Below are 25,377 nucleotides of genomic sequence, written 5' to 3' on the forward strand. Positions count from 1 at the left end.
TAAAAAAGTAAGGAGACTTTTGCTTGTTTATCTGCATTTATGTTTATCTTTCATGGAAAAAAAAATTCACCTGGAATACTGAATTTCAAGCATGGACACTGAAGACACAAAGAAACGAGAGCAAGGCAATTATCACCGATCCGCAGGTGGGCTTCACCCAAATAATCTAAATACAAACGGTTCAGTGATCTGCAACAGTCTGAAACTGGCGCTAGAGTTTAGAAAGAGGACAAATATTATCTAATAAATTGAAAATATTATCCTCAATGGATAGGAGGAATATCAGCCTCAATTCCTAATTTCTTTCGGAGCAAAGGTTGGGAAAATTCTACATACACAGTAAGGAGCTCTTTCATATGGATTCTTTCCAAAGATTTATCATCATGAAAGGTTGACATTAGAATTTTTACATGTAAATTCTGTTTTTCAACAAAGTTTAACCTCATGAAATCCTAAACTGTCACTTATTTCTTTGTTTCCCTCATATAGGTGAGTGTAATCAGAGAATTCTTGTCAGGGAAAAGTAATTCTTCCACCTGCCAGACCAAAAAAGTAATTCAGTGTCTTAGAAAATAAAAGATGGATTAAACTTTCCATCCCTACTTTGCTTTAATTTGATATTGGCACAAAGTCATAGAACTAAAATGGATCTCTTAATTATTTATACAAACAAAAATGGGCTTGTTTAATTTTCGTAAAAGGCATAAAGAACAACACAATAGCTCTCTCTTATTTTTATTTTAGACTTGAAAATAAAATCCAAACAAACTACTTTTGTGTCTGCTATAGTTCAGTATCATTTTTGGTCATTTACTCTTAAAACATATTTACATTTATGGAATAAACATTACTCCTAATACTAATAAACTTACCTTTTATTTACATAGCACTATGTACATTTTACAAGGCATTCAAAATCTCATGGAAGGAAGCAGAATATCTCAGGGGAAAAGGCACTTTGAAGCCACAGAAATCTAGATTCAAATCTCAGTTCTGCTTTGAATTTCACTTTCATCAATCCAGAAAATTCAAATAAGAATATTTATACTCAAAGATTGAGAGAAGATAAGCACATTTGTTTTCTATTGCTGCTGTAACAAATAACCACACACACTTAGTGGCTTGAAACTACCCCCATTTATTATCTGAGTTTCTGTGGGACAGAGAGTCCAGGCACGGTGTGGTTCACCTGAATTTCTCTGTTCAGGGTCTCTCGAGGCTGAAGTCAAGGTGTCAGTAGGGCTGTGTTCCTTTCTGGAGGCTTCGGGGAAAAAATTGCTTTCAAGTGCGATCAGGTTGTTGGCAGAATTCAGTTCCTTGCGGTTGTAGGATAAGGTCCCATTTCCCTGATGGCTGTGAGCTGGGGGCTGCCCCCTTAGCTCCCAGAGACTTCTCTCCTGTCCTTGCACAGAGCCCCTGATATTTCAGAACCAGTAAGGGCACATGAAATTCTTCATACACTTGGAATCTCTCTGACTTCCACTTCTGCTGCATCTCTCTGATTCCAGCCAGAGAAAATTCTCTGCTTTTAAGGGCCCATGTAATAATACTTGACCCACCTAGATAGTCCAAGATAATCTCCCTTATTTTAAGGTCCCAAACCTTAATTACATCTGCAAAGTTCCTTTTGCCATGTAACATAACGCGTTTATGCATTCCAGGGTTTAGGATGTGGATACTTTGGAGGGGGTCCATTTTTGCCTACCACCATAAGTCAATTAAAGACAATTAATTTTTGATGCATTAAAAGCACCTGAAATGTAGTAAATACTCAATTAATGATTGCCATGTTAAGGGGGAGGCTGAGAACGGTTTGCTTAGATGTTACTTAAATCTTCTGGACCTCAGTTTCCTATTCTGTAAAATTAAGATGGTATGACCTACCACACCTAAGGATGTGTGAGGATTAAGTGAGATAGTCACCTGGTGACTGTTAATTCCTGCGAAAGAGTCTGTGAGCTGGTCATCAATGTCTTCCACAGGTAAACTGCATTCCCCAGCTGCCCTGCTGTTAGCTGTGGCCATGTGGTTAACTTCCAGCTAAAAGGGTCTGAGTAGAAGCAACGTATGCCACTTCCATGCCAGGCCCATGAACCATTCCAGACACATGCCTTCATACTTGTGCCCCATTTGTAACGGCATGTCCCAGAGAAATCCTGGGAGAGGGACCATGTGGAAGATGGCAGAGTAGCCATCAGCTTGGGTTCCTGAAGGATTCTGCATAGCCACCTAGGACCATCCTCCCTGGACTGTTATGTGAGCAAGAAACATGCTTCTGTTCTACCCGGAAAATAATATTTTGAGTTTTTACATCACAAACTGCTTACTCCAACTCTCTATTTTTTCTCATTATAGCTCTATCACAAACCTTCACTCGATTCAAGTGTGATTTTACCATTCAGATGACTGTGACCTGCAAAGGTTAAGTGAGTGACCATGACACTGCAGTGCAGGAGTCTTCATGATATAGTTAATGCTCAATTCTCTTTACTAGAACTGCTAGTGTCACGGTGGACTTTCCTGTTTCAGGCGGTCTCAGGCTCTCCTGTTCCTATCTCAATCTCAGTCCCCGTTACCCAGACAGAGCAGAAGGAATCTGGAGAATTTTTGAACTGCTTATAGGCTGTTCTTCAGTTATTATACAGCCTCTGGTCTGTGCAGATGTGCAGCTTTAATTTCTGTCAGTCGGATAAGCTAAAAGGCAGAAGCTGGAAATGGAACACTGAGAAAGCGCTTTGTTGTTTCTTAAGGGGAAAGCTTCCTGGTGGTATTTTTCCCAGGGATGAGTCTTTGTCACCCAAAACCATGGGAGGAAGATAAATAATACCTCGCAGTGTGTTGACAGTAACTTCATAGATGAGAAAAGGCTGTGGATGTAGATCAGACCATAAATATATAGTGGTAAGTACTGGCTACGATGCCACACTAGCCAGTGTTTGTCAACTGGGGAGTGCAGCCAGTCTAGCCAGGGTGGTCACCAACACCAAAAAGAGAACTTCAAACAGTGTGGTTTATTGTCCTGTGGTTACATTGCAAAGGGGTCCCTTAGAGGACCAAGAAGCCATAGACCCTACCCTGTAAAGCGATGGTTTTCAAGCAGTTTTTACCCTGACCTACAGTAAGAAACATATTTTATATATACACTCACATACACACATGTGAGCATGCACACACACATTTGTATAAATCTGAAACATATCTGAACAATACTTGTGCTTACTACCCTGATATTTTTTTAAAGTGTTCATCTAAATTGATTTTATGACCTACTAATGAGTTGTGTCCCACAGTCTGAAAAAGATGATTTAAAAGAAGATATCTAGAAACACTGAGAGTAGGTACTTAGTATATGGCCAAAAGGAAACTTAGGAAATCAATTCCAGGGCAGACTGAGAGATAGAGGTTAAAAGTAAACCATACACTGGAAAAAAAAGAAGAAGAAGAAAACCATACATCAGAAACTGCTAAAGATGGAAAGAGTTTCTCATGTAAAGAAAATGCTCATTCTGTGATAGCTAGCAAAATGATAGATAGAGCCTGAGTGCCTGTAAATAGAATATATGCAACCAGAATTAAAATCTAAGGTGATGGAGGACAAAGACAAAGAAGCAAGCCTATGATTTCCTTAGTTTCCTTAGTGTGCGGCTAGAAATCTTCATCACAAAAAAGAATTGATGATACACAGTCAGATGTATGATCACACACACACACACACACACACACACACACACACACACACACACACAACCCTGCATCATGTGACCATGTCCCTAAGTTGATTGTTTAAAAAACTGTATACATTTATTGGGGTTTGCTACCAGCTATTTTTGTTTGTCCAAGTACAGTAGTTAAAACACCTTAGAAATTTTAAAGCAAACACACCTGGATTAGGTGGACCCTATCAACCATTCCAGCATAATTTTAGCATCTGATTGCTTATTTCCAAGGAACTGGAGCCTACAAAATGAAAATCAACAGAAATTCCTCCATTTGGGTGAGCCAACTGTATAGAATTTTGTAACTGAAACACTGAGACAGCCCGTACAGATGTGACCCAGCACCCCCTTATTTTATAGATGAGGTGACCCTGATGCCCACCACAATTAACTGACAGCTGTGAGGGACAGAGGCTTGACCATAAACCTTAAGCTCCAGACTTTGGACTAGCTAACTTTCTAGGACACCTAGCTGCACCCCCCCTTTATTTAACAGGTTCCTAAACTGGCAAAATCCACAATTATCTCAACTTTCTTATGGTTCTAGATGTAACCATTAAAATGGGAAAAACCCTCTGGCTTATGCAAGTGTTAGCAGGAACTATAAGAAAGGAAGACTAGACTTTCAAAAAACGATGAAAAATGGAAAACTTGTGACTAATGAGGCAGACTATGGCAAATCCTAAATATATGTATTCAATTCATAACTTTAAACTTTAAGAATCGTGTTGTTGGGCTTCCCTGGTGGCGCAGTGGTTGAGAGTCCGCCTGCCGATGCAGGGGACACGGGTTTGTGCCCCGGTCCGGGAAGATCCCGCATGCCGCGGAGCGGCTGGGCCCGTGAGCCATGGCTGCTGGGCCTGCGCGTCCGGTGCCTGTGCTCCGCAATGGGAGAGGCCACAGCAGTGAGAGGCCCGCGTACCACAAAAAAAAAAAAAAAAAAAAGAATCATGTTGTTAAAATGTGGATTTCTGGGTCCCTACCCCAGAGTTCCTGATTCAGTAAGTGTGAGGTAGTACCTGGGAATCTGCCTTTTAATAGCATCACTGGTGATCTGATTAAGGACAAGGACATTTCACATTCCCTACCCCAGTCCCACTCCCACTGGAGCTCCAGTTTCATGAAAGATGCCATGTCAGAGTGGCAGTGCAGAGGGTCACTGGGTCAAACACTAAATCTCTGTAACAAAGAGTTCCGTAACGTTTCAATCCACCACACAGTCAAATCCCGGGCCTCCCGGATCTCTCACCAAGAGTGGGAACAGAAACTCTTCCCACTCTTGTCTTCCGTACTACCCAACTGCCAGGTACAGAAGTCACATTGTCATTTTCATTATCATTAATAGTCACACTGCATTTGGAATCTGTGTCGTGCTTTAGGGTGTTCATTAGTTAACTCTTAAAGCACACCAGTGAATGTGTTGCTACTTTTCCCACCCTCCTTTTCCCATTAGACCACGAGAAGAGGTTTAAAGGCAATGTCTGCCTCCAGAACTGAATACTTTGGGTGATTTATGCTAAAGCAAGAAACGCTGTTGGAACACTGCACATTCAGGCCATGTGGTCTAGGACTTCAACAAACCAAAGTCTTAACAAACACATCAGAACAACTGCTTGGTGATGGGAAATTCTGATACTCCCTCCCCGCCCCCTGCACAAAAACTTAAAACCACCCAAAATCAACTCCTAAATAGCATGCCAGATTCAGCCTGTTTTACTCAAAGATTATGGAGCCAGTTTGTGGGACAGCTGGCCCTGGAACTCAGCAGGTGCTCTGTCATAACTCCAATGCATTAGTGATTGGCTGTGGTCAGGACCCAGTTGATGGGTCATTAGTCCAAGCTATGCTGGTAAATTATGTGCTTTTCTTAGCGCTAAATAGATCCCATTACTCCCTTGTTAATCACTTTCGAATTTGTGAATTTTCACACATTACAGAGACACATTTGTTTGCCAGGTATGAATAAAGAGCCCTTTATAAACCACGCTGCTGTTTGCAAATGCTAATATATAATAAAGCCTTCTAGGGTGTTTTAAAAGATGAGACTTTCAAATTCGAATTGTGTGTTAATTAATACTAGGTTGGAGCCCCCATCTATATATTCTGTAGCTATTGCCTGTGGCTACTATAAATATGTCTAATTTACCATTTATTTTTAATGATACTAAATTTTAATATTTTCTGTCAGCATGGAATTCCCCTCTGGTGAATCTACTCTATTAGTGTTATATTAAAAACAGATTTCCTCGGTTAACAAAAAAATATAGGGCCTCTCCAGCTTTAAAAAAAAAACACTCAGAAATTAGGATGAATTATTAATTTGTAACATCTGTGATTGGGTTATGTTACACTGAGAAAATCCCAAGAGATGCAGGGCAAGCAGTCCTCTTGAAAATGACTTCATATCTGAACGCTCTGGGGACACAAGGCCAGGCACTGTGTCATCATGGCCTGTCCTTGATAAACTGCTGGATGGGTTCCATGAATTGTAAATGGAAACATTACTGGTGTCACTTACACTTAAGGATAAAATGGTTGGTGCTCCCTTCTCAACAGGTATTAGTTTACATTGTATATTGAGATTGACAGAGGCATGAATCTGTCAACAATCAGTCTTGCAGGGTATTTTTTGTCTCCCACTGAGAATAGCTTTATAAAATCTTAAAGTCTACATCTGACTCCTTTACTATTCCTTACCTCCTTTAAATTCCCGAAAAGCAATTTGGTTTCAATGAAATTGACCGACACACACCAAAAAAAAGTTAGACAGAGGTTATTTACTTTGAATATTAATCTCTGAAGAGGTTTTCATATAATGAAAATTATTAGAATCCAAGGTACATATCATAAAAGCATTATTCACAAAAAGACTTGACTAGTCTTGGACAAGAACCAACCATCGGCGTGATGCCTAATATGAATTTTTGAACACGTTCCAATACGCCATTTTCCCCTAGATGTTAAAATAGGTAAAGTGCTTCTTAAGTACAGGGTTTTTTTGTTATTTTTTTTTTCTTTAAAGTCTTCATAGCCTAGAGTTTTCAAGTATGGAATGTTTCATACCTTGATTCAGAAGCCTGTTCACGAAAGTCCCAATATACCCTTTCTCTACTCCATTACCTAATTATGCATCACTGACTCCTTCATACTACGAAAACTCTGTAAGGGATTGTGATGTTAATTGCAGAAAATCAAATGCCTCTTGAGTGAGGCAGATTAGTTTTATAAAATATACTAAAAAGATTAAAATATGTAAATCAAATGTCACTTTACACATGCAAATCCAATTTTCTTTTATATATTTCAGAAGAGTCCCTGAACCCCACCCCAGCCCCTTAATTCAGTGTGAGTTTTCACAATAGAAAAAGGCTCCTGGTCTCTGTGGACTGGTGATCACCATCTTTTCCTTTTTAATCATTTACAGTGTTAATAATGACTAGATCATATAATCTTTTAATGAAATATAGTTTTTACTTTAAAATTTCTTACCACTTCCAAGCAGTCAATGATCTTGGTTAATTTATCTTCAGGTAAATTCTTCAGCAAGGATACACTGCAAAATTAAAAAGAAACCTTTATTTAATTATCATCATGAATTAAACTATAAATATACACCTCTACATAGATTCATGCATGCATTTAAAAAATACAATGCACTTTAATTTTTCCAAAGTAAACCTCCAAATATATCACACATAAATAACTGAATTTCAGATACATTGAAATTATATAATTACATGTAACAGCAGACATTTATCACAGGTAAATAAATAAAAATAGTAAGACCCCATGAAAGGAAAAAAATCAAATTTTGTTTCTTTGGAGAAAAAAAAATTACATTTGTTGTTGGCTTACGAAGTGAATCACATCCAGAAATGTGTTCCACATCTCAATATCTCTTTTATTAGCATGGATGAGGACCTCTGCTTCCAGAGGAGAATCAGATTTTCATCTAAATCCTTGAAATTAAGTAAAGACTGAATCCAGGAGGGAATGTAGGAATTAGCATGGAAATGATCTTGATTATTAGTCATATTGTACTGTCTTTTAAAATTAATGGTAGCCAGAGGCATGTAATAGGAACATTTTTACAGATAATAATAATATACAGAGAATGACAGAATACTGAAATTGTTTGAAAAAAATATAAAAAAATCCACTCAGGGGCTTCCCTGATGGCACAGTGGTTGAGAGTCCGCCTGCCGATGCAGGGGACACGGGTTCGTGCCCCGGTCCGGGAAGATCCCACATGCCGTGGAGCGGCTGGGCCCGTGGCCATGGCCACTGAGCCTGCGCGTCCGGAGCCTGTGCTCCGCAACGGGAGAGGCCACAGCAGTGAGAGGCCCGCGTACCGCAAAAAAAAAAATTCCACTCAGTATGATTAACCCATCAGTATGATTAAATTGTTCTTTTAGAGAAATTTCTACTTTACCCATTTTCACTCAGGACTGTTGATATAATTTCTATAAGATAGATACTTCTTTCTTACCATCTAAAATTTGACACTCCTAAGGAAAAAATGATGCACCTCCATAAATACATGATTGGATCTGAGTTTTGAAAAGAGAGCTCTAGACTCATTCTTGAACACAAGGACCAGGAGGCATGTAGCCAGGAGCTGGGTCTAAGAATGTCTGCATCTGAATCACTTGTAATTGCAAAACACTGGAACATGCCCAATGGGAGAGCAGATATATGAACTGTGGTCGAGTCAGATAACAGAACTCTACAACAGGAGAAATGACTGCACTAACCAAGTAGATGAACCTTAAAAAATGTATTGAGTGAAAAAACTGACTTGCAAAAATAACACCAATTTTGTAAAGTTCAAAAGTAGGCTAAACCGGGGCTTCCCTGGTGGTGCAGTGGTTGAGAGTCCGCCTGCCGATGCAGGGGACACGAGTTCGTGCCCCGGTATGGGAAGATCCCACGTGCCATGGAGCGGCTGGGCCCGTGAGCCATGGCAGCTGAGCCTGTGCGTCCGGAGCCTGTGCTCCGCAACGGGAGAGGCCACAGCAGCGAGAGGTCCGCGTACAGCAAAAAAAAAAAAAAAAAAGGTTAAACCAAGCTACAGGCAGAATAATAAAGAATAGCAAGGTTACGGTTACCAAACTTCAGAATACAGACTACTCCAAGGAGAGGAGGAGAGGAGGTACCCCGAGGAAGGCTAGAAAATGACATAGGGGAACAAATGAGAATGCCAACAACATTGCTAACTTTCTACTTAGGCTGGGCCCGTGGCTTGATGGGGCTCACTTTATTATTATGTCATTAAAACTTACATATGTACTATGTATCCTTTGATACATGTCAGATACTTCATAATAAAAAGATGTAAATGGAAAAGAGCTTACTGTATATTATGAAACGAAGAGAAATGTATTTCTCTAATGTGTCTCCTTATGGATGAAAAGGTAAAAGGGTTAACCAGAACTTTTTTCTATATAGTGGCATATAGAAGAAAAGGGAATACTTTTTGTTCCTTTGGTTTAATTGACTAACACATGCCTGTCATGAAAGTTCTACTTCGGGTCCAAACTGGGCGCTGTAGCGTTAGTGAAAATTCTCTCCTGTAAGCCTATCACCTTTGGGGATTGGTGAGGAAATTGATATGAGAAAAAATCTTTTGTCTGTCTCCCCTCTATGAAGGCAGAGATCAGGTTTATCTTGTTCACCACTGAATCCACAATGTTTACCCCTGGCAATAATGCATGAATGAATGCATGAATGAGATACCAAAAAGAAGAAAAGGAGGGAAGGAACCTGTACTAGTAAATTCTCTGAGCTCCCTCCACTAAGGCAGAACGCACTAGACTCCAAGGGAAAACCTAGTGGCTCAGGTTTTATCTCAGACATGATGCAACCCATGGGCACCAGTTTATTTATGTATCCTTTTTTGGCCCTTGCATAAGTGCAGTTTATTAGCTTTAAATACTGACCTGCATTGCTCAGTTGCTGGATTTTGAGATTACCTATACTCAGGTAGACCCCATAACATGATGGTTAAGGCACTGATTATCGTATAGGTAAGGCACCTTCTTGTCATTACTGCAGTTCTCTTCCAGGAGTCATTATTGTTTCCGGGAAAGTAAATCAGCAAGAGTCCATATGAAAAATCTCAATGCCTGCAATGTTCTACTGATTAACAATGCCTTCATTCAATATTCACTGAGTCCTCACTACATGATAGGCACAGCACAGCCCTAAAATCATTGACCTTGCAGGCTAGTTATGCAAGATAAAGTCACTATACTTAAAAAGAACTTGGAATTTATTTTTGGAAACCACAGGATATTTTATTGTTATTACCACTTATCAAAGGTTACATTTCATTACAGTATGTATTGCAGTTTCAGAGACTGTCAAATCTCCCACAAAAGACACAGAAATAGTTTAAATAAGGAACTTATACTTTCCAAAAAAAAAATGTTTTTAATGTGTAGCTGACCTTTTCAGTTACATAGGTACTTGTTTCTCTGTAATTTGATGCGTCCAAGTTGTTGGGGGTTCAGAACAGTTGACAAAATGTGTATGTTCCAAGGATCCATGTCGTGATAGCAAGCATAATAACATTTTTGGCAAGTTAATTTGCTGCAAATAATAGTAATTTGGAAGATGGCGTGGCTATGCCAATGAGAAAAAATGTCTCAGGTAAAGCAAGTAAGGATAGTAAAATCATTTATTTTAATATTATTCTAAGCAAAGCATTATTTTTTGTTATCTACTTCCAAATTATAGGACATCTTTCAAAGTCAACTGAGCAACCCAAGTGAATATTTTAGGATTTTATGCACATTATTCTATACTATGTGCAATGACTCCATCAACACAAGGGCAAAATTAGCAAGAGAAATAAATCAGTGAACAAGGCTAATGGGAATGAAACATAATTCTTCATATATATAGTGTCATTTACTGCCAGAGAATTCTTTTGTTCCTTTGGCTTAATCATATGGAAAATGTTTAAATAAGAAAGATTGTAGTAAAATAATTACTCTGATAAAACCAACATATCCACAATATGGCTATACCACCTTCTGCTCTTTCTGCCACCAACGTGTTATTCTTACCTTCTGAGGAAGTTTCTGTACTCTTCATCTCTGGCTTGAGCTGTCCTTCTCATTATATTCTGGAATACCTCTCGATCTAGTGCCCATGTTTTAACATTGGTAATAGCTTTAGAAAAATCAAGAAAATAATAAAATATTGTTTAGCTCTTAGACTAAGAAAACATTCCAACATGTTAATCAATAAATTTTTCATGTACTCTCATAAAATGATATTTCTTGGACAATGCATTATTTAAGCATGCAAATGGAAGGAAGTAGTGATGTAAAGAGTAGGTAATTTTATAAAATCATTTTTGGCTTTGAAATAAATGATGATTTGAAAGTGAGCAGCAAAAGATTTCCATTCTAATTATGTTTTGCTTAGGATGATATTAAAATTAGTTTGCAATCCCTAATTACACACTACATCATCAGGAGGTATTTTAGATTTGTGCTGTGATACAAAAGAAAGCCAGCCAGCCTGTAGCTAATCCAGAGAGTGAAGAATTCACAAGCAGAGAACTGAGAGTTAAAGATCTCTGCGTGTGAGTCTGTTTTTATGTCTTTTTATGTTGTTTAGACACTGTTGCTAACGGGAGCCAATATATTTTAAGAATCTCTATGGTTACTTTTACATAAAATATATAAAATCATTTTCAAAGAAATTATGCAAGACAGTTTTTGGGACAACGTTTTCATAGGAAAGACATTAAAATCAAGAATAAAACCTAAAAAGGAAGAAGAACAGAAGTAGCAGCTCTAAAAAATCTGTATGAAATTATGGTAGTAAGATATTTTTTAAAGGAGTGATGAGAGCCTACAGAAGAGATCAAAATCAAAATCTCTGGTTTACTAAACTTTAGAGTGAATTAGAATTATTTTGACATTCTTGTTAAAAATAGAGATCCCTGGGCCCCACTGTCAGAGATTATTTGGAGTGGAGCCTCAGAATCTGCATTTTTATCAAATACTGCAACAATGCTGACACACATAACCTCGTCCCAAACTCTGAGAAACACCACATCTAAGTAATTCAGAAGAAAACCTGATATTACCATGAATAAAGTCGATAAAAACAAGAACCCTAAGGAGAAGCAACTGAACTAATCCCAAAAGTCACTCATGAAAACTCTCATTAATTAATTCATATCCTTTTTGATATTTATACACATTTATTGGTTTAATTAAATTTTCTGGTTTGTAATATGGTCAGAACCTTATGGAGAATAGAAAGCAAACATGCTGGATGAGCCAAAGGCAAATGTCTACATAATACAAAATTGAAGTGGCAATGATAGCAAATAGTGGAATCAATTCTGTTTAAATCCATACTCATATTTTATATACAGGTATCTGACGGAAAGATCTTTTTAAGCTTGAATCATTTAGACAAGGGCTTCAATATAAATCCTTTTATAAGCATAGCCTTTCTATTAATAAGAGCATATGGGGCACAACGGGAGACAAAAAGACTCAGGATGCAACAGTGTCTTAGGTTATCTTTAACGTTGTGTAACAATTTAAAAAATACAGCATTTCATCTCCTGTTACCTTTCACAGAGGCAGTTCTTGTACAGTTGTATAAAATGGCTAGTTCCCCAAATGTTGTCCATATAGGAATGCATGATAGCCATTTCTCCCCTTGGAACACCTCTAGTTGACCCTCTATCAAGTAGAATGTAAGAAAACACAAGTAATCAAAATCCACCTGGATTCCATAAGTTAAAAAAAAACAATCAGAAGGTATACAAAGCATACAGGTAAGATATATTATGATTCTCATTATAATAAAGTGGTTAAGAATGCAGACTGAAGCCCACTCTCTATTAGCTGATTAGCCTGAAGACTTACCCACTCTGCCTGGGTTCCTCATCAATAATGGGGATAATATTAATAATATTTACTTCATACAGTTGTGAGAAGTAAATAAGTTACTACAGGTAAGATCACAGATCCATGGCTAGCACATAGTAGATGCCATGTAAGTGTTAGCTATTGGGAATTCCCTAGCAGTCCAGTGATTAAGATTCTGCGCTTCCACTGCAGGCAGGCACAGGTTCTATCCCTGGTCGGGGAACTAACATCCCGCATGCTGTGCAGTGCAGCCAAAGAAAACCCACAAAAAACAAAAACAAACAAACGAAATCCCATATTATTATTATTGTGATTGTTACAAAGCTCTTTCCTGAAGCAGTGGATGGCAAGTGGTTCATTTAAAATTCATTCTACCCCATGAAAAATGTAGCACATGAAACTACTTCTCTTGCACAAGGAACACAACAATCACTGTACGTCTTGAAAACACAGCACAGGTGTTCACACTGGCGGAAGGACTAACTTGTCATAACTGAGAAGTATGCTGGCCCTGGAGTCAGGCCGCCTGGCTCTGACTAGTCTTTGGCCATGTGACCTTGGGTACGTTACTTCACCGTGCCTTGCTTGTTGCCTAACCCCTCATTCATTGAAATGCATTAATAAATGAAGTCACTAAGAAGAGAATTAAAAGACAAGCCACAGGGCTTCCCTGGTGGCGCAGTGGTTGAGAGTCCGCCTGCCGATGCATGGGACACGGGTTCGTGCCCCGGTATGGGAAGATCCCACATGCCGCGGAGCGGCTGCGCCCGTGAGCCATGGCCGCTGAGCCTGCGCGTCCGGAGCCTGTGCTCCGCAATGGTAGAGGCCACAACAGTGAGAGTCCCACGTACCGCAAAAAACAAAAACAAAAAAACTGTAGCTTGCTGGTGAGTGATGCTGATAACAGGAGAGGCTGTGGATGTGGGGAGGCAGGGGTATATGGGAAATCTCTGTTCCACCCTATCAATTTTGCTGTAAACCTAAAACTGCTCTAAAAATTAAATTCATAAAAAAGAAAAAGAAGAGTGCTTGACACCAATCTTTGGCTAAGCAGAGTTTGGGGGAAGGGAGAGGCAACTTCCTCACCATGCTTCAGCCCTGGCAATTCTCTTCTCTTTTCCCTTCAAACAAATGCAAATAAAACCTTAGCTAATCAAAAGCTTTGCAAAAAAGACCTATATTTTTAGAGGAAGAAAATGGTGGGGTTATTTCTCTTTCCCTTGAAGAACTGGTCTTTCCTTCTCCTAATTCACCACTAAGTAGCTCTGGGTCATCTCCGTCCAACCACTCATTCAGTGCATCTGATATGAATACCTATGCTGTGCCAGGAACTAGCCCAGGTGAAAGAAAGACAGGGTAGACAAAACAGAAAAAATATTTATCCTGTTAGAACTTATATTCTAGTAAGAAATAAATTCTGTTTTGGCTCCGAATCTTATATATTAGTTATGCAATTTAATAATTTCTCATTATAACTAAATTCTATTCCATCAAAACTACTTAGCTTCACTGTTGAGTTAGTATCATGGAACTTTATGCATTTCAAGTTTTTTTCTAATTCGTTATGGCACATGGGACTTCAGCAACACTGAACAATTATATGGAATACCAAAACTTTAAGCTAAATATGCTTTTACTATTTGCTATTCTTGCTCTATTTTATAAAGGGGAGATTTTGAATTAACAAACTAATTTGCTCGATCAATTAAATCACACAATTCAATTCTTAGATAACATCATAATTAATTCAAATAAGAAAGCATCCAATTTTCATTTCCATGTGTGCTATAGCCCTGACTTCCATAACTATATTGATACTGACTTCTGTTCAAACCCTTCTCTCCCCAAGCCTTTCATCAGAGTTGCTGGCAAAGAACAAGATGAGCTGACATGAGTTTCTCATCTTTCCTTGCAGGTTTCCTAAATATTGGTTGACTTAATGCCCTATCTTCTCTTGCCAGAATGTTCTAGTGTTGCTAAAGTAGAAGTGAGAGAGCCAAGAGAAAAGTTGAAAGAGGGGGAAATTGCTCTGGGTCACCTGTCCCTAAAACTTGAAGGCTGGCTAAATTAAGACTGTAATTCACTTCTTGGGGAGAATAATTACTTGAGGATGACTATAGTTTTAAGGACGTCTACAAAGACATATGTGGCAAATAATTCACTAATAATTATGCAACTGGCATGTTTAAAGAATCAAAATAGAGAAAACAATCTTTTATACGCTGTCAATAGATGTGTATTAATTTGTTTGGATAGGCAACTTCTGCTCCACACCTAAGGCCTCAAGGAAACAAAGTTAAGCATTGCTTAACTTTGTTTCTTAGTTTCTGTGATTCTTTTTACACCTCCTTGCTATACAAGGATTTGTCTAAAGTTGCAGGTCACTCACCAGAATGTAACCTCCCATGGGAATCATGTCTTATTCTCCTGTGTCTCTCTCAGAACTCAGCACTGGGCTTTGACCATAGTTGGCCATCAATAAAAAATTATAAAGTTTATGGGCTTCCCTGGTGGCACAGTGGTTGAGAGTGCGCCTGCTGATGTAGGGGACGCGGGTGCGTGCCCTGGTCTGGGAGGATCCCACATGCCGCGGAGCGGCTAGGCCCGTGAGCCATGGCCGCTGAGCCTATGCGTCCGGAGCCTGTGCTCCGCAACAGGAGAGGCCACAACAGTGAGAGGCCCGTGTACCGCAAAAAAAAAAAAAAAAAAAAATTATAAAGTTTATGAAGCATTGCTTAGATCATCAGGACCTACAGTGCAAAATAAAATGCCACAGCACATCCCAGGTTACCACTACCTCTGAACAAGGCAGTTAACTTTTTTCCCTAAAACTCAAAAATTGGGGTCAATTCAGAATTTGACAGGGCATTCAATAACTGTAAGCCTTGTTCAGATGATTCCTTGCTTCTATATCTAAAAAAAAGTTGTTGAATTCCAGTATAAGATTTATGTGTTTGATAAGCATTTGAGAAATAAATCCTTTTCCTATCTAACCATTATAATCTACCCAGCATGGAAGCACGTTCAAGGGATCATGTATGGAGGAAGCCATTTAAATGGTTCTAAAAACACCAGCTTTAACCTTAAGGCATTCCATTTGACTTATCTGTTGGTTAAATGTACCTAAATTGTCTTTTGAAATCATTGGTATATAACGAAAATATTTTACAAAGTCACAAAAATAATTGTTTTCTTTTCCATGGTACAACAATGGAAAAAGGTCAACACAAGCAGCAGTGTTTTGAATACTCTGAAACGCCTTCTTGTATATGTTGAGTGAGTGGCACTGTGATTAAAAGTATGGACTCTCTAATCAGATTGTTTAAATTTGCATTCTACCTCCACCACTAATGAGCTGTGTGGCCTTGGGTAAGTTACTTAACCTCTCTGTGACACAGTCCACATAGTAACATGAAGATAGTAGCACTTGCCTAACAGAGTCGGTGAGTTGAAATGAGATCTTTCTATTAAGTTCTCAGTAGGATGCTGGACATAGAGAAAGCATTCTGTAAATATTAAGTATTAGCAACATGATCAACAAGGTTACTATTCCATGAGCTCAATCTGTTATGTTTTCTACAAATAGAGCAACCAATTTTGCATTTTTATAAATGTTTGCAAAAAATCATTAAACTATAGGCAAATATTTATTATATGTTGACTGGAAAAATCTGTGAAGCCCACCTGCCAGTACAAAGATATGGTTTCCTGGTTCTCCTTGCTTAATAATGTAACTCCCTTGCTGGTAGTTTCTCCCATACATGCATTCCACCATGTCTTTGATCTGCTGAGGATCCAGTCTCTTCAGAAATTGATTTTTATTAAGGGCATCTGTAATGAGCTTCTTCTCACTGGTATAATGGAAAGAAGATGTTGGTTACAATTAGTGAAAACCGTGATTTGCTGTTTAGAGTCACTTCATTTTTATTCTTGATATTACTACCTATGTATTTACAACTTTCCCAGCAAGGAAAAAAATTTTTTCTAGCCCCACCAACACCTGACCCTTAGAACTACCATACTTTACTTGGAAATCCTTTGAAAACAGTTTTGAATATTTTTTTCTGGTAAAATCATTATTAAATCAATTTTATCATCACTCCTAATTGTCATCATCACAAAGGTAGCAAACTTCAAGGTCCCTAGATGCAATACTAATGGACATATGATTTTTAGATGGGAAGCAGGTCTGGTTGGTAGGTAGAAGGTGTACCTAAGGGACTATAACACAGTATTCATTCACTGATGTATACACGCGTGCCTAATTCCTACTGTGCTAGTCCTTTTATATCTTATTTAATCCTCACTACTATCCTGTGAGATGACTATTCCGACTTTATAGATAAGTAGACTAAAAGCTAAGAAGCAACTTATCCTCCCCTAGGATTTAAATCTAAGTCTGAGTCTGAAGTCTGTGCTGCTTCCATTCCATCTGTTGCTCCTTCCGAGGTGGAGAAGTCAGCTCCCTTGGGACTCATAAGGTTTGATCAGACATAGCGGGTGATGGTGATAGTTCAGGTTTGCCTATGTTTTGACTCTTAGTACGTCTAGACTAGACAGAACTTACATTTCCAACCTCCCAGCCTATTCACTCCCCAAATCAGAAGCCCACTTGTTGGTAATCCTAGAACACTCCAGTTTCTTTTGGAAAAGAAGTAGCTCAAAATAATTGCCTAATCTGCATCACCTTAAATTTCTAATGTTCTAATTAGCATAATTTATATGTAGATATCATAGAATTACGAGCTGGAAGAAAAGTTGCCTAAGTCAGAATCTTTGCACAATATATTTGCTTTCACTCAAATTCAGTGTGATTCTTTTAAAATATGGGTATTTTCCTGTATTTTTCATTCAAACTCTCTCCCATACATAGCTTTGCTGTTTAAAAACTTGTGATCTTTTCTACACAGAAAGTGTTGAAGGGAATTCCCTGGTGGTCCAGTGGTTAGGACTCAGGACTCAGTGCTTTCACTGTTGGGGTCTGGGTTCGACCTCTGGTTGGGGAACTAAGATCCCACAAGCCAGGTGGCGCGGCTAAATTAAAAAAAAAAAAAAGAAAGTTCTCAAACACAAGGTAAAATTTCATGGAATTAGATAATTTATGAACCTATCTATCAAATCATTAGGCTTCATGAAGGAAACGGAACAAAGTCTTGTACAGAAATTCCTTCTTCCCTACTCCATCAACCTCAGAGCCATCTGAACTCTCTGGGTTCCTTGAGAACTTCCTTCCTCCTTCATCTAATCTATCACTATGTCTTGTCAATTCTCTTTGCAAAATATCACTGTTATCCATTTTAGTTTCCATTTTCAAGGGTCACCAAGTCCAAGAAAAAATCTTAGGTCTGGATAATTTTAACAGCTTCCTTTTTGGTTTTTCAGCTTCTAGCCTCTTCCCCCTGCAGTCCATCCTATACCACACTATCAGATTCACATTGGTAAATTCATCTTGACTTCACCCTGATCTCATTCTTCCTTCATCCACTAAAACCAACAATTCATTCAATTAAGATATACCGAGAAAATACTTTTGCAAGATATTCTTCTCAAGGGTAGAACTGTGAACAATATCATAAAAGTTCCAGATTTCATGAGTCTTTCATGCTAGTGTAACATTCCAGCAAGAGTTTCCTCAATGCCCACATATCCCAATTTCCCAAAATATGTTCCAAGAATCACTGTTCTTTTATAATCAAAAGTTTGCTGAGTTTAAACAATTTTGGAAATTCAGCATGCACAGTTTAAAGGTTCAAAGAAATCTTGCAGTAAACAAATCTGTTTAAACCAATGTTTCCCAAACCTCAGTGTCTTCTTTATTTATTTCTTTTTTTTGGCTTAACTTCTATTAACATTCCATGGAAGTATTATGAAAATCCTTTTGCCATGGAAGACAATCAACTTCCCACAATCTGGATTCCCCATTTCCCACCATATACCTTCACTCTATCCATCTAGCACTTACTCCCTAACACAAATCCTTTGTTACAGATAGACTGGTCTCCTCATTTTCTCCTATGCTTGCCAGCTTTACCTTCAGGCTTGGCACATGTTTTCTCCTTGAATTTAGCTTCCTTTCCCCTCAACCTACCCAAACATTAGACATCTACCAAGAAACCCCTTATGACCTACTCAACTCTACCTGGATACTGTAGCTCACACAATCCTTCTGTTCTACCCTAAACTCCTAGAGTACTCGTTTTCATGTCCATCCAACTCATCAAATTTATCAAGCAAATACTTAAGACATAAAAATTAGTAAAGCATGGCCCATAGCCTCAAAGAGTTCCCAGATCCTCTTAATTTAGTTTAGTCCATAAACACATTGTAATATTCTATTAGAAAAGAGTGCTTAGTACTTCCCTGGTGGCATGGTAGTTAAGAATCCACCTGCCAGTGCAGGAGACATGGGTTCGAGCCCTGGTCTGGGAAGATCCCACATGCCGTGGAACAACTAAGCCCATGCACCACAACTACTGAGCCTGCACTCTAGAGCCCGTGAGCCACAACTACTGAGCCCATGAGCCACAACTACTGAGCCCACGTGCCACAACTACTGAAGCCCGCATGCCTAGAGTCTCTCTGCAACAAGAGAAGCCACCACAATGAGAAGCCTGCACACCACAACAACACTCGCCACAACTAGAGAAAAGCCCGTGTGCAGCAATGAAGACCCAACTCAGCCAAATAAATAAATAAATAAATATATAAAAAAAAAAAGAAAGAAAAGAGTTCTCTCTATGAGGTTTTCTCCAAACTAAATCATAAATACTTAGAGGAGTGGGTCTTGTCTGGAATTTTCTGTTTACAAAGCCGCATACAGCAGTGATTAAGAGTATGAAGTTTGCAACTTCTCCTATAACTATGATATAGGCCAGCTATTGTAAGCACAACTCTCCCTGCTCACACAAAACAAGTATAAAAGTTGATTAAAATATATATTTACAAATCTGTTTGACAGCATTGGAGAACTATCAACTTAGCAACAGCTTGATGAATGATGATCAACAAGAGAACATGAATTTGACATTCACCTCTGCTTTTTCCTTCAAGGCATTTATTGATTTGTAGGCAGCATGAAGCAGAGTTTTGGCAGTCTCAAAGGATTGGGAAGACACAGGTCAGTGTTCAAGACACACCATGAAAGAGGATCCTGGTAAACACTCAGAATTTCAGATGGGACATCTAAAGGGCTGTAAACTAGAAGTAAAGACTAACAAAAAACAGGCAAAAAGAGTCCCAAACCAACTTTGAAACTATTCCTATTTTGGCTAAAATTATTTGCCCCTGCTTAACTGCCTGTGAGAAGCAAAGGTGAATATTTTCTGTAGGATGTTCACAAAATCTAGGACTCAAATTTTCTCTATAATTTTTCCATAAGGAGTATCTGGCATGATATCAAAAACTAACAGGCATACCAGGAGAAAAGATCAAATGACTGAAGACCAAGAGGAAAAAAAACAATAGAAACAGACCCACAGTAGATTAAAAAAATTGTATGTATCAAGCACAAACTTTAGTACAACTATAATAGGTTTAAGAAAATCAAGGATAAAATAGAAAATGTCAACAGAGAACATGAACCTTTTTAAAAATCAAGTAGATATTCTAGAATTGAAACATACAATATCTGAAGCTTGGACCTCAATAGATGGGTTTAAAATCTGATAAGACACAGCTGAAAATGATTACAAACTGAATATGGGCAGGTAGAATATATCCAGATGGAAGACTGGAGAAGATCTAGGACAGAAAATAGAACAATAAAAACAAAAACAAAACAAAACACAGGAGACACATATGGCATGATAGAGAAGTTGAGCATATATGTAATCTGGACCACCAAAGAAAGGGAAAGAATTGGCCTGAAACAATACATGAAGGTAACATATTCAAGAATTTTCTTAAATCAATGAAAATGTATCAAGCCATAGACAATAAACTCCAAACGAAATATATACATTAAAAATTATTTAGTCCCATCATAGTCAAATTATTGAAATACAAAAAGAAAAATCTATGAAGCAGCTGGAGAAAACAGACATATTACCTTCAAACAACCAACAACAGGACTGACTTACTCTTCAACAGAAATAATGGAAACCAGAAGACAGTGGAATATCTTCAAAGTGCTTCAGAGTGCCTATTCCAATATCTTTACTCAGTGAAAACAGCCTTCAAAAATGAGAGCAAAATGAATATATTTTCAAAATGTTATTCCGTTGGCAACAGACTTAACAGAGAAGGAAAATGATCCTGGATGGAAACTAGTAGATGTTAGAAGAAAGAACGAATGGGAAAAGTAAATATCTGGGTGACTAAAGGAAGCTCATCTTTATAAAAGAGTAATAATAATACCTTGTACAGTTTGAAATATGTGATAAACAAAATGTATGAAAACAATCAGCCAAAACTGCATGGTCAGTAAATGGAGTTAGTTAACATAATTTAAAAGCACTAATCTATATTGGAAATTGAACAAGTTAAGGATGCATGTTACAATTTAGGGTAACCCCTACAAGATTAGACATAGAATGTTTAACTAGAAGAGAAAATGGAATAATAGTATGTATTTAATTAATTCAAGAAAATGGAAAGAAAATAGAGAAAAAGAAACCAAAGAAATGAAACAAATAAGAAACAAATAGTAAGATGTTAATGTTAAACCCAAATATTTTGTATTTACATTAAATATAAATGTAATAAATACCCCAATTAAAAGACCAGATTGTCAGACTGATAAAATAAATAAATAAAAAAGAAAATACCAAGTATATGTTGCTTATAAGAGGTATACCTTAAAGATAATGATATAGAAAAGTTCAAAGTAAAAAGGCAGAAAAAGATATACTATGTAAACACCAATTACAGGCATACCTCAGAGATATTTTGGGTTCAGTTCCAAATCCCAACAATACAGCAAATATTATAATAAAGTGAGTCACACAAATTTTTTGGTTTCTCAGATGCATATAAAAGTTATGTTTACACTATACTGTAGACTATTAAGTGTGAAATAGCACTATGTCTAAAAATCAATGTACACTCCTTAATTAAAAAATACTTTTTTGCTAAAAAATGCTAACCATCGTCTGAGCCTTCAGCAAGTCACAGTAGTAACATCAAAGATCACTGATCACAGATCACCATAACAAATACAGTAAAAATGGAAAATGTTTAAAATATTGTGAGAATTACAAAAACATGACACAAAGACATGAAGTGAGCAAATGCTGTCAGAAAAATGGAGTGCCTATAGATCTGCTGGACATAGGGTTGCCACAAACCTTCAATTTGTAAAAAATGCAATATCTTAAAGTGCAGTAGGGCTTCCCTGGTGACGCAGCGGTTGAGAGTCTGCCTGCCGATGCAGGGGACACGGGTTCGTGCCCCAGTCCAGGAAGATTCCACATGTCGCGGAGCAGCTGGGCCCGTGAGCCATGGCCGCTGAGCCTACGCGTCCAGAGCCTGTGCTCCGCAAGGGGAGAGGCCACAACAGTGAGAGGCCCGCGTACCACACACACACAAAAAAAAGTGCAGTAAAGTGAAGCACAACAAAACAAGGTATGCCTGTATAAAGAAAATTTTCCTTGATACAGGAAAGTAGGCTTTAAAGAAAGACATTATTTCTAGAAATGAAGAGGAATATTTTATATTGATATGTTCAGGAAAATACATATATTCTAAATGTGTATCCATCTAGTTAGATACCATCAACTTGACAAAAAAACAACTGACAAAATTAAAAGAAGAAATAGACAAATCCACAATCACTTTGAGAGATTTAAAATATCTCTCTAAGAAATAATAGAATAAGCAGACAAAAATTAGTTAGAAGATAGAAGATCTAAACCCTTGATTATCAAACTTTACTTAATCTCTTGACCTAATAGCTATTTTAAAGGTTGTATTCAACCAATTCGGAATACACATTCTTTTCAAGTACACGTGGAACCTTCACGAAAACTGACCTTATGGGGACTGTAAATCAAACCTAACAAATTTCACAGGATTGCATAATACAGAGTATATTCTTTGCAAACAATAGAAGCTAAAAATTTAAGCTAGAAATCAATAACAAAATCAGTAACAAAAATAATCAGAAAATCCTCAAATGTTTGAGAACTGAGTAATATATTTCTGAACAGCTCATTGATCAAAGGAAGATTAAATCATAGGGAAGTCAGATAATATTTTGAAATAAATGATAAAAATGTGATTATCAAAACTTGTAGGATGCAGTTAAATCAATACTAAGAGGAAAACTTACAGTATTAAATAGATACATCACAAAAGAAAACAGATTAAAAATGAATGACTAAGTGTCTATCTCAAAGAGCTAGAAAAAGAAAAGCAATTGAGCTCAAAAAAGGGAAAAGGAAATAACAAAATAGAAACAGATAACACAGAAAGAAAAAAGTGCAATGAAGAAGATCAAGAGAGCCCTAAATAGGTTATTTGAAGAGTCAAATAGAACCAAAAAATTCATGGCAAATGGGGGGTTGGGGAGAAAGGATAATTAACAGTGTTGGAAATGAGAAAAGGGACATCACTATAGATATTACAGATAGGAAAAATGAGTGGACAGTATGAACAACTATTTTAAAAATTTAGATTAAATGAAAATTTCCTAGAAAAATATGCATATCAAATCTTATATAAGAAAAAATAGAAAATTGGATTAGCAATAAAGAAATAAAAACTATCCCACAAAGAAAATTCTAGACCAAGGTGACATTACCATTAAGTTTTCCAGACATTTAAGGATAAAAATTATTTATTTATTTATTTTTTTCTTTTCTCCTTGAGGTACGTGGGCCTCTCACTGCTGTGGCCTCTCCCGTTGCAGAGCACAGGCTCCGGACGCGCAGGCTCAGCGGCCATGGCTCACGGGCCCAGCCGCTCTGCGGCATGTGGGATCCTCCCCGACCGGGGCATGAACCCATGTCCCCTGCATCGGCAGGCAGACTCTCAACCACTGCGCCACCAGGGAAGCCCAAGGATAAAAATTATTAATCTTACATAATCTTTTCCAGAAAATAGAAAAAAGAAATTTTTCCCAACTTATTTTAGAGTGTCAGAATAGCCTAATAACAAAAACCCATATTACAACAAAGACAAATTAAAGGTTAATATTCCTAATGAAGATAGGTACAAAAGTCAAAAACAAACAAGTCTAGACCAGATTGAAAATTAATGTAATTAACCACATGAAAAGAATAAGGGAGAAAAATACATAGCAAAATCTTATTGTATGAGGAAAAAGTATTTGGTAAAATTAAACACCTGTATATGAGTTTTAAATTTTAAAAAAAACACTTAGTAAATTAGAAATAGAAGGGAATTTCCTTAATCTGATAAAAAATCTATAAAACAAAACAAAAACAGAAAGTATCATATCACATGTGAAATATTGAAAGCTTTCCCCCAGATATCAGAAATGGGACACTTCAATTCTACCCTGAATAAAAAGTCTGAGCAAACTTAATAAATTGAGAAAAAAAGAAACAAAAGGGAAAAAATATATGAAAGATATAAACACAGTAAAAGAAGAAGTAAAATTGTCATTCTTTCCAAAAGACATGGTTATGTAAATTGAAAACTCAAAAGAATGGACAGGGTAAAACCATCAAAATTAATAGGTGATTTCAATAATCTCACTGGATTCAAGGTCAGTAAACAAACTCAATCGTATTTCTATATCTCAGTATCAAAGTGAAAATGCTAATTTTTAAATGACATCCTTTTAAAAAGATCAATAATATCAACTATATAAGATTATATATAACAAAAATGTGTAAAACCTCTACAAACAATATTACAAAATATTAAGAGAAATGAAAGAATAGCTAAATAAATGGAGGCATATAGCAGAGTCATGAATGAGAAGACAATTTTTTAATGATGTCAATTCTATTCAAATTGATCAGGTTCAATGAAATCTCAATCGACATTCTAAAAAATTTTTTATGAAAATTGACAAGCTAATTCTAAAATTCTTACAATCATAAGAAGGCCCAAGAATAGCCATCACAACATTGAAGAACAATAACAAAACTAGAAGACTTAAGGTAATGGATATCAAGAATTATTATTGGGAATTCCCTGGCGGTCCAGTGGTTAGGACTCTGCGCTTTCACTGCCGAGAGCCTGGGTTCAATCCCTGGTTGGGGAGCTAAGATCCCACAAGCTGCAAGGCGTGGCCAAAAAAAAAAATTATTAATAATCAAAATAATTGAAAGACTATACTCTTGGCACAAGGAGGCACAAAAAAGACCTTTGGACCTGAATAGAAAGAACTAAAACCCACTTAAACATATATAGATACTTGATTTATGACAACGGTTGTACTACAGAGATACAGAGGGAAAGCAGACATCAATGGAAAACACATAAATTAAAAAGTGTTCACCCTGTTAATTATCAAGGAAAAGAAAGTCAAAACCACAATGAGATACCACAACATAAACATACCCACCAGAATGGCTAAAATGAAAAAGACTGACAGTGCTAAATGCTGGTGAGGATGGAGAGTAGAAATACTCATACACTGTTGGTGGGGGGTATATATTTGTCCAGCCATTTTGGAAAACTATTTGGCAATCTATATTAAATGTGAACTTAGGGACTTCCCTGGTGGCACAGTGGTTGGGAATCCGCCTGCCAATACAGGGGACATGGGTTCAATCCCTGGTCTGGGAAGATCCCACATGCCGTGGAGCAACTAAGCCCATGTGCCCCAACTATTGAGCCTGTGCTCT

At 37.5% G+C, this 25,377-nt stretch overlaps 1 protein-coding gene across 1 annotated transcript in view; it reads right to left on the minus strand.

Moving 5' to 3' along the window:
• PRKG2 (protein kinase cGMP-dependent 2) overlaps positions 1–25,377 on the minus strand; it is an 86,973-nt gene that overhangs the window by 49,274 nt on the left and 12,322 nt on the right. Inside the window, exons 2-5 of the mRNA XM_067736367.1 lie at positions 16,304–16,470; positions 12,317–12,430; positions 10,787–10,892; positions 7,206–7,269 (exon numbers count right to left, since the gene is read on the minus strand). Coding sequence (XP_067592468.1) covers positions 7,206–7,269; positions 10,787–10,892; positions 12,317–12,430; positions 16,304–16,470 — 451 coding nt within the window. The remainder of the gene's footprint in view (positions 1–7,205; positions 7,270–10,786; positions 10,893–12,316; positions 12,431–16,303; positions 16,471–25,377) is intronic.

Source organism: Pseudorca crassidens, chromosome 4, assembly GCF_039906515.1.
Source record: "Pseudorca crassidens isolate mPseCra1 chromosome 4, mPseCra1.hap1, whole genome shotgun sequence".
NCBI classification, from domain to species: Eukaryota; Metazoa; Chordata; class Mammalia; order Artiodactyla; family Delphinidae; genus Pseudorca; species Pseudorca crassidens.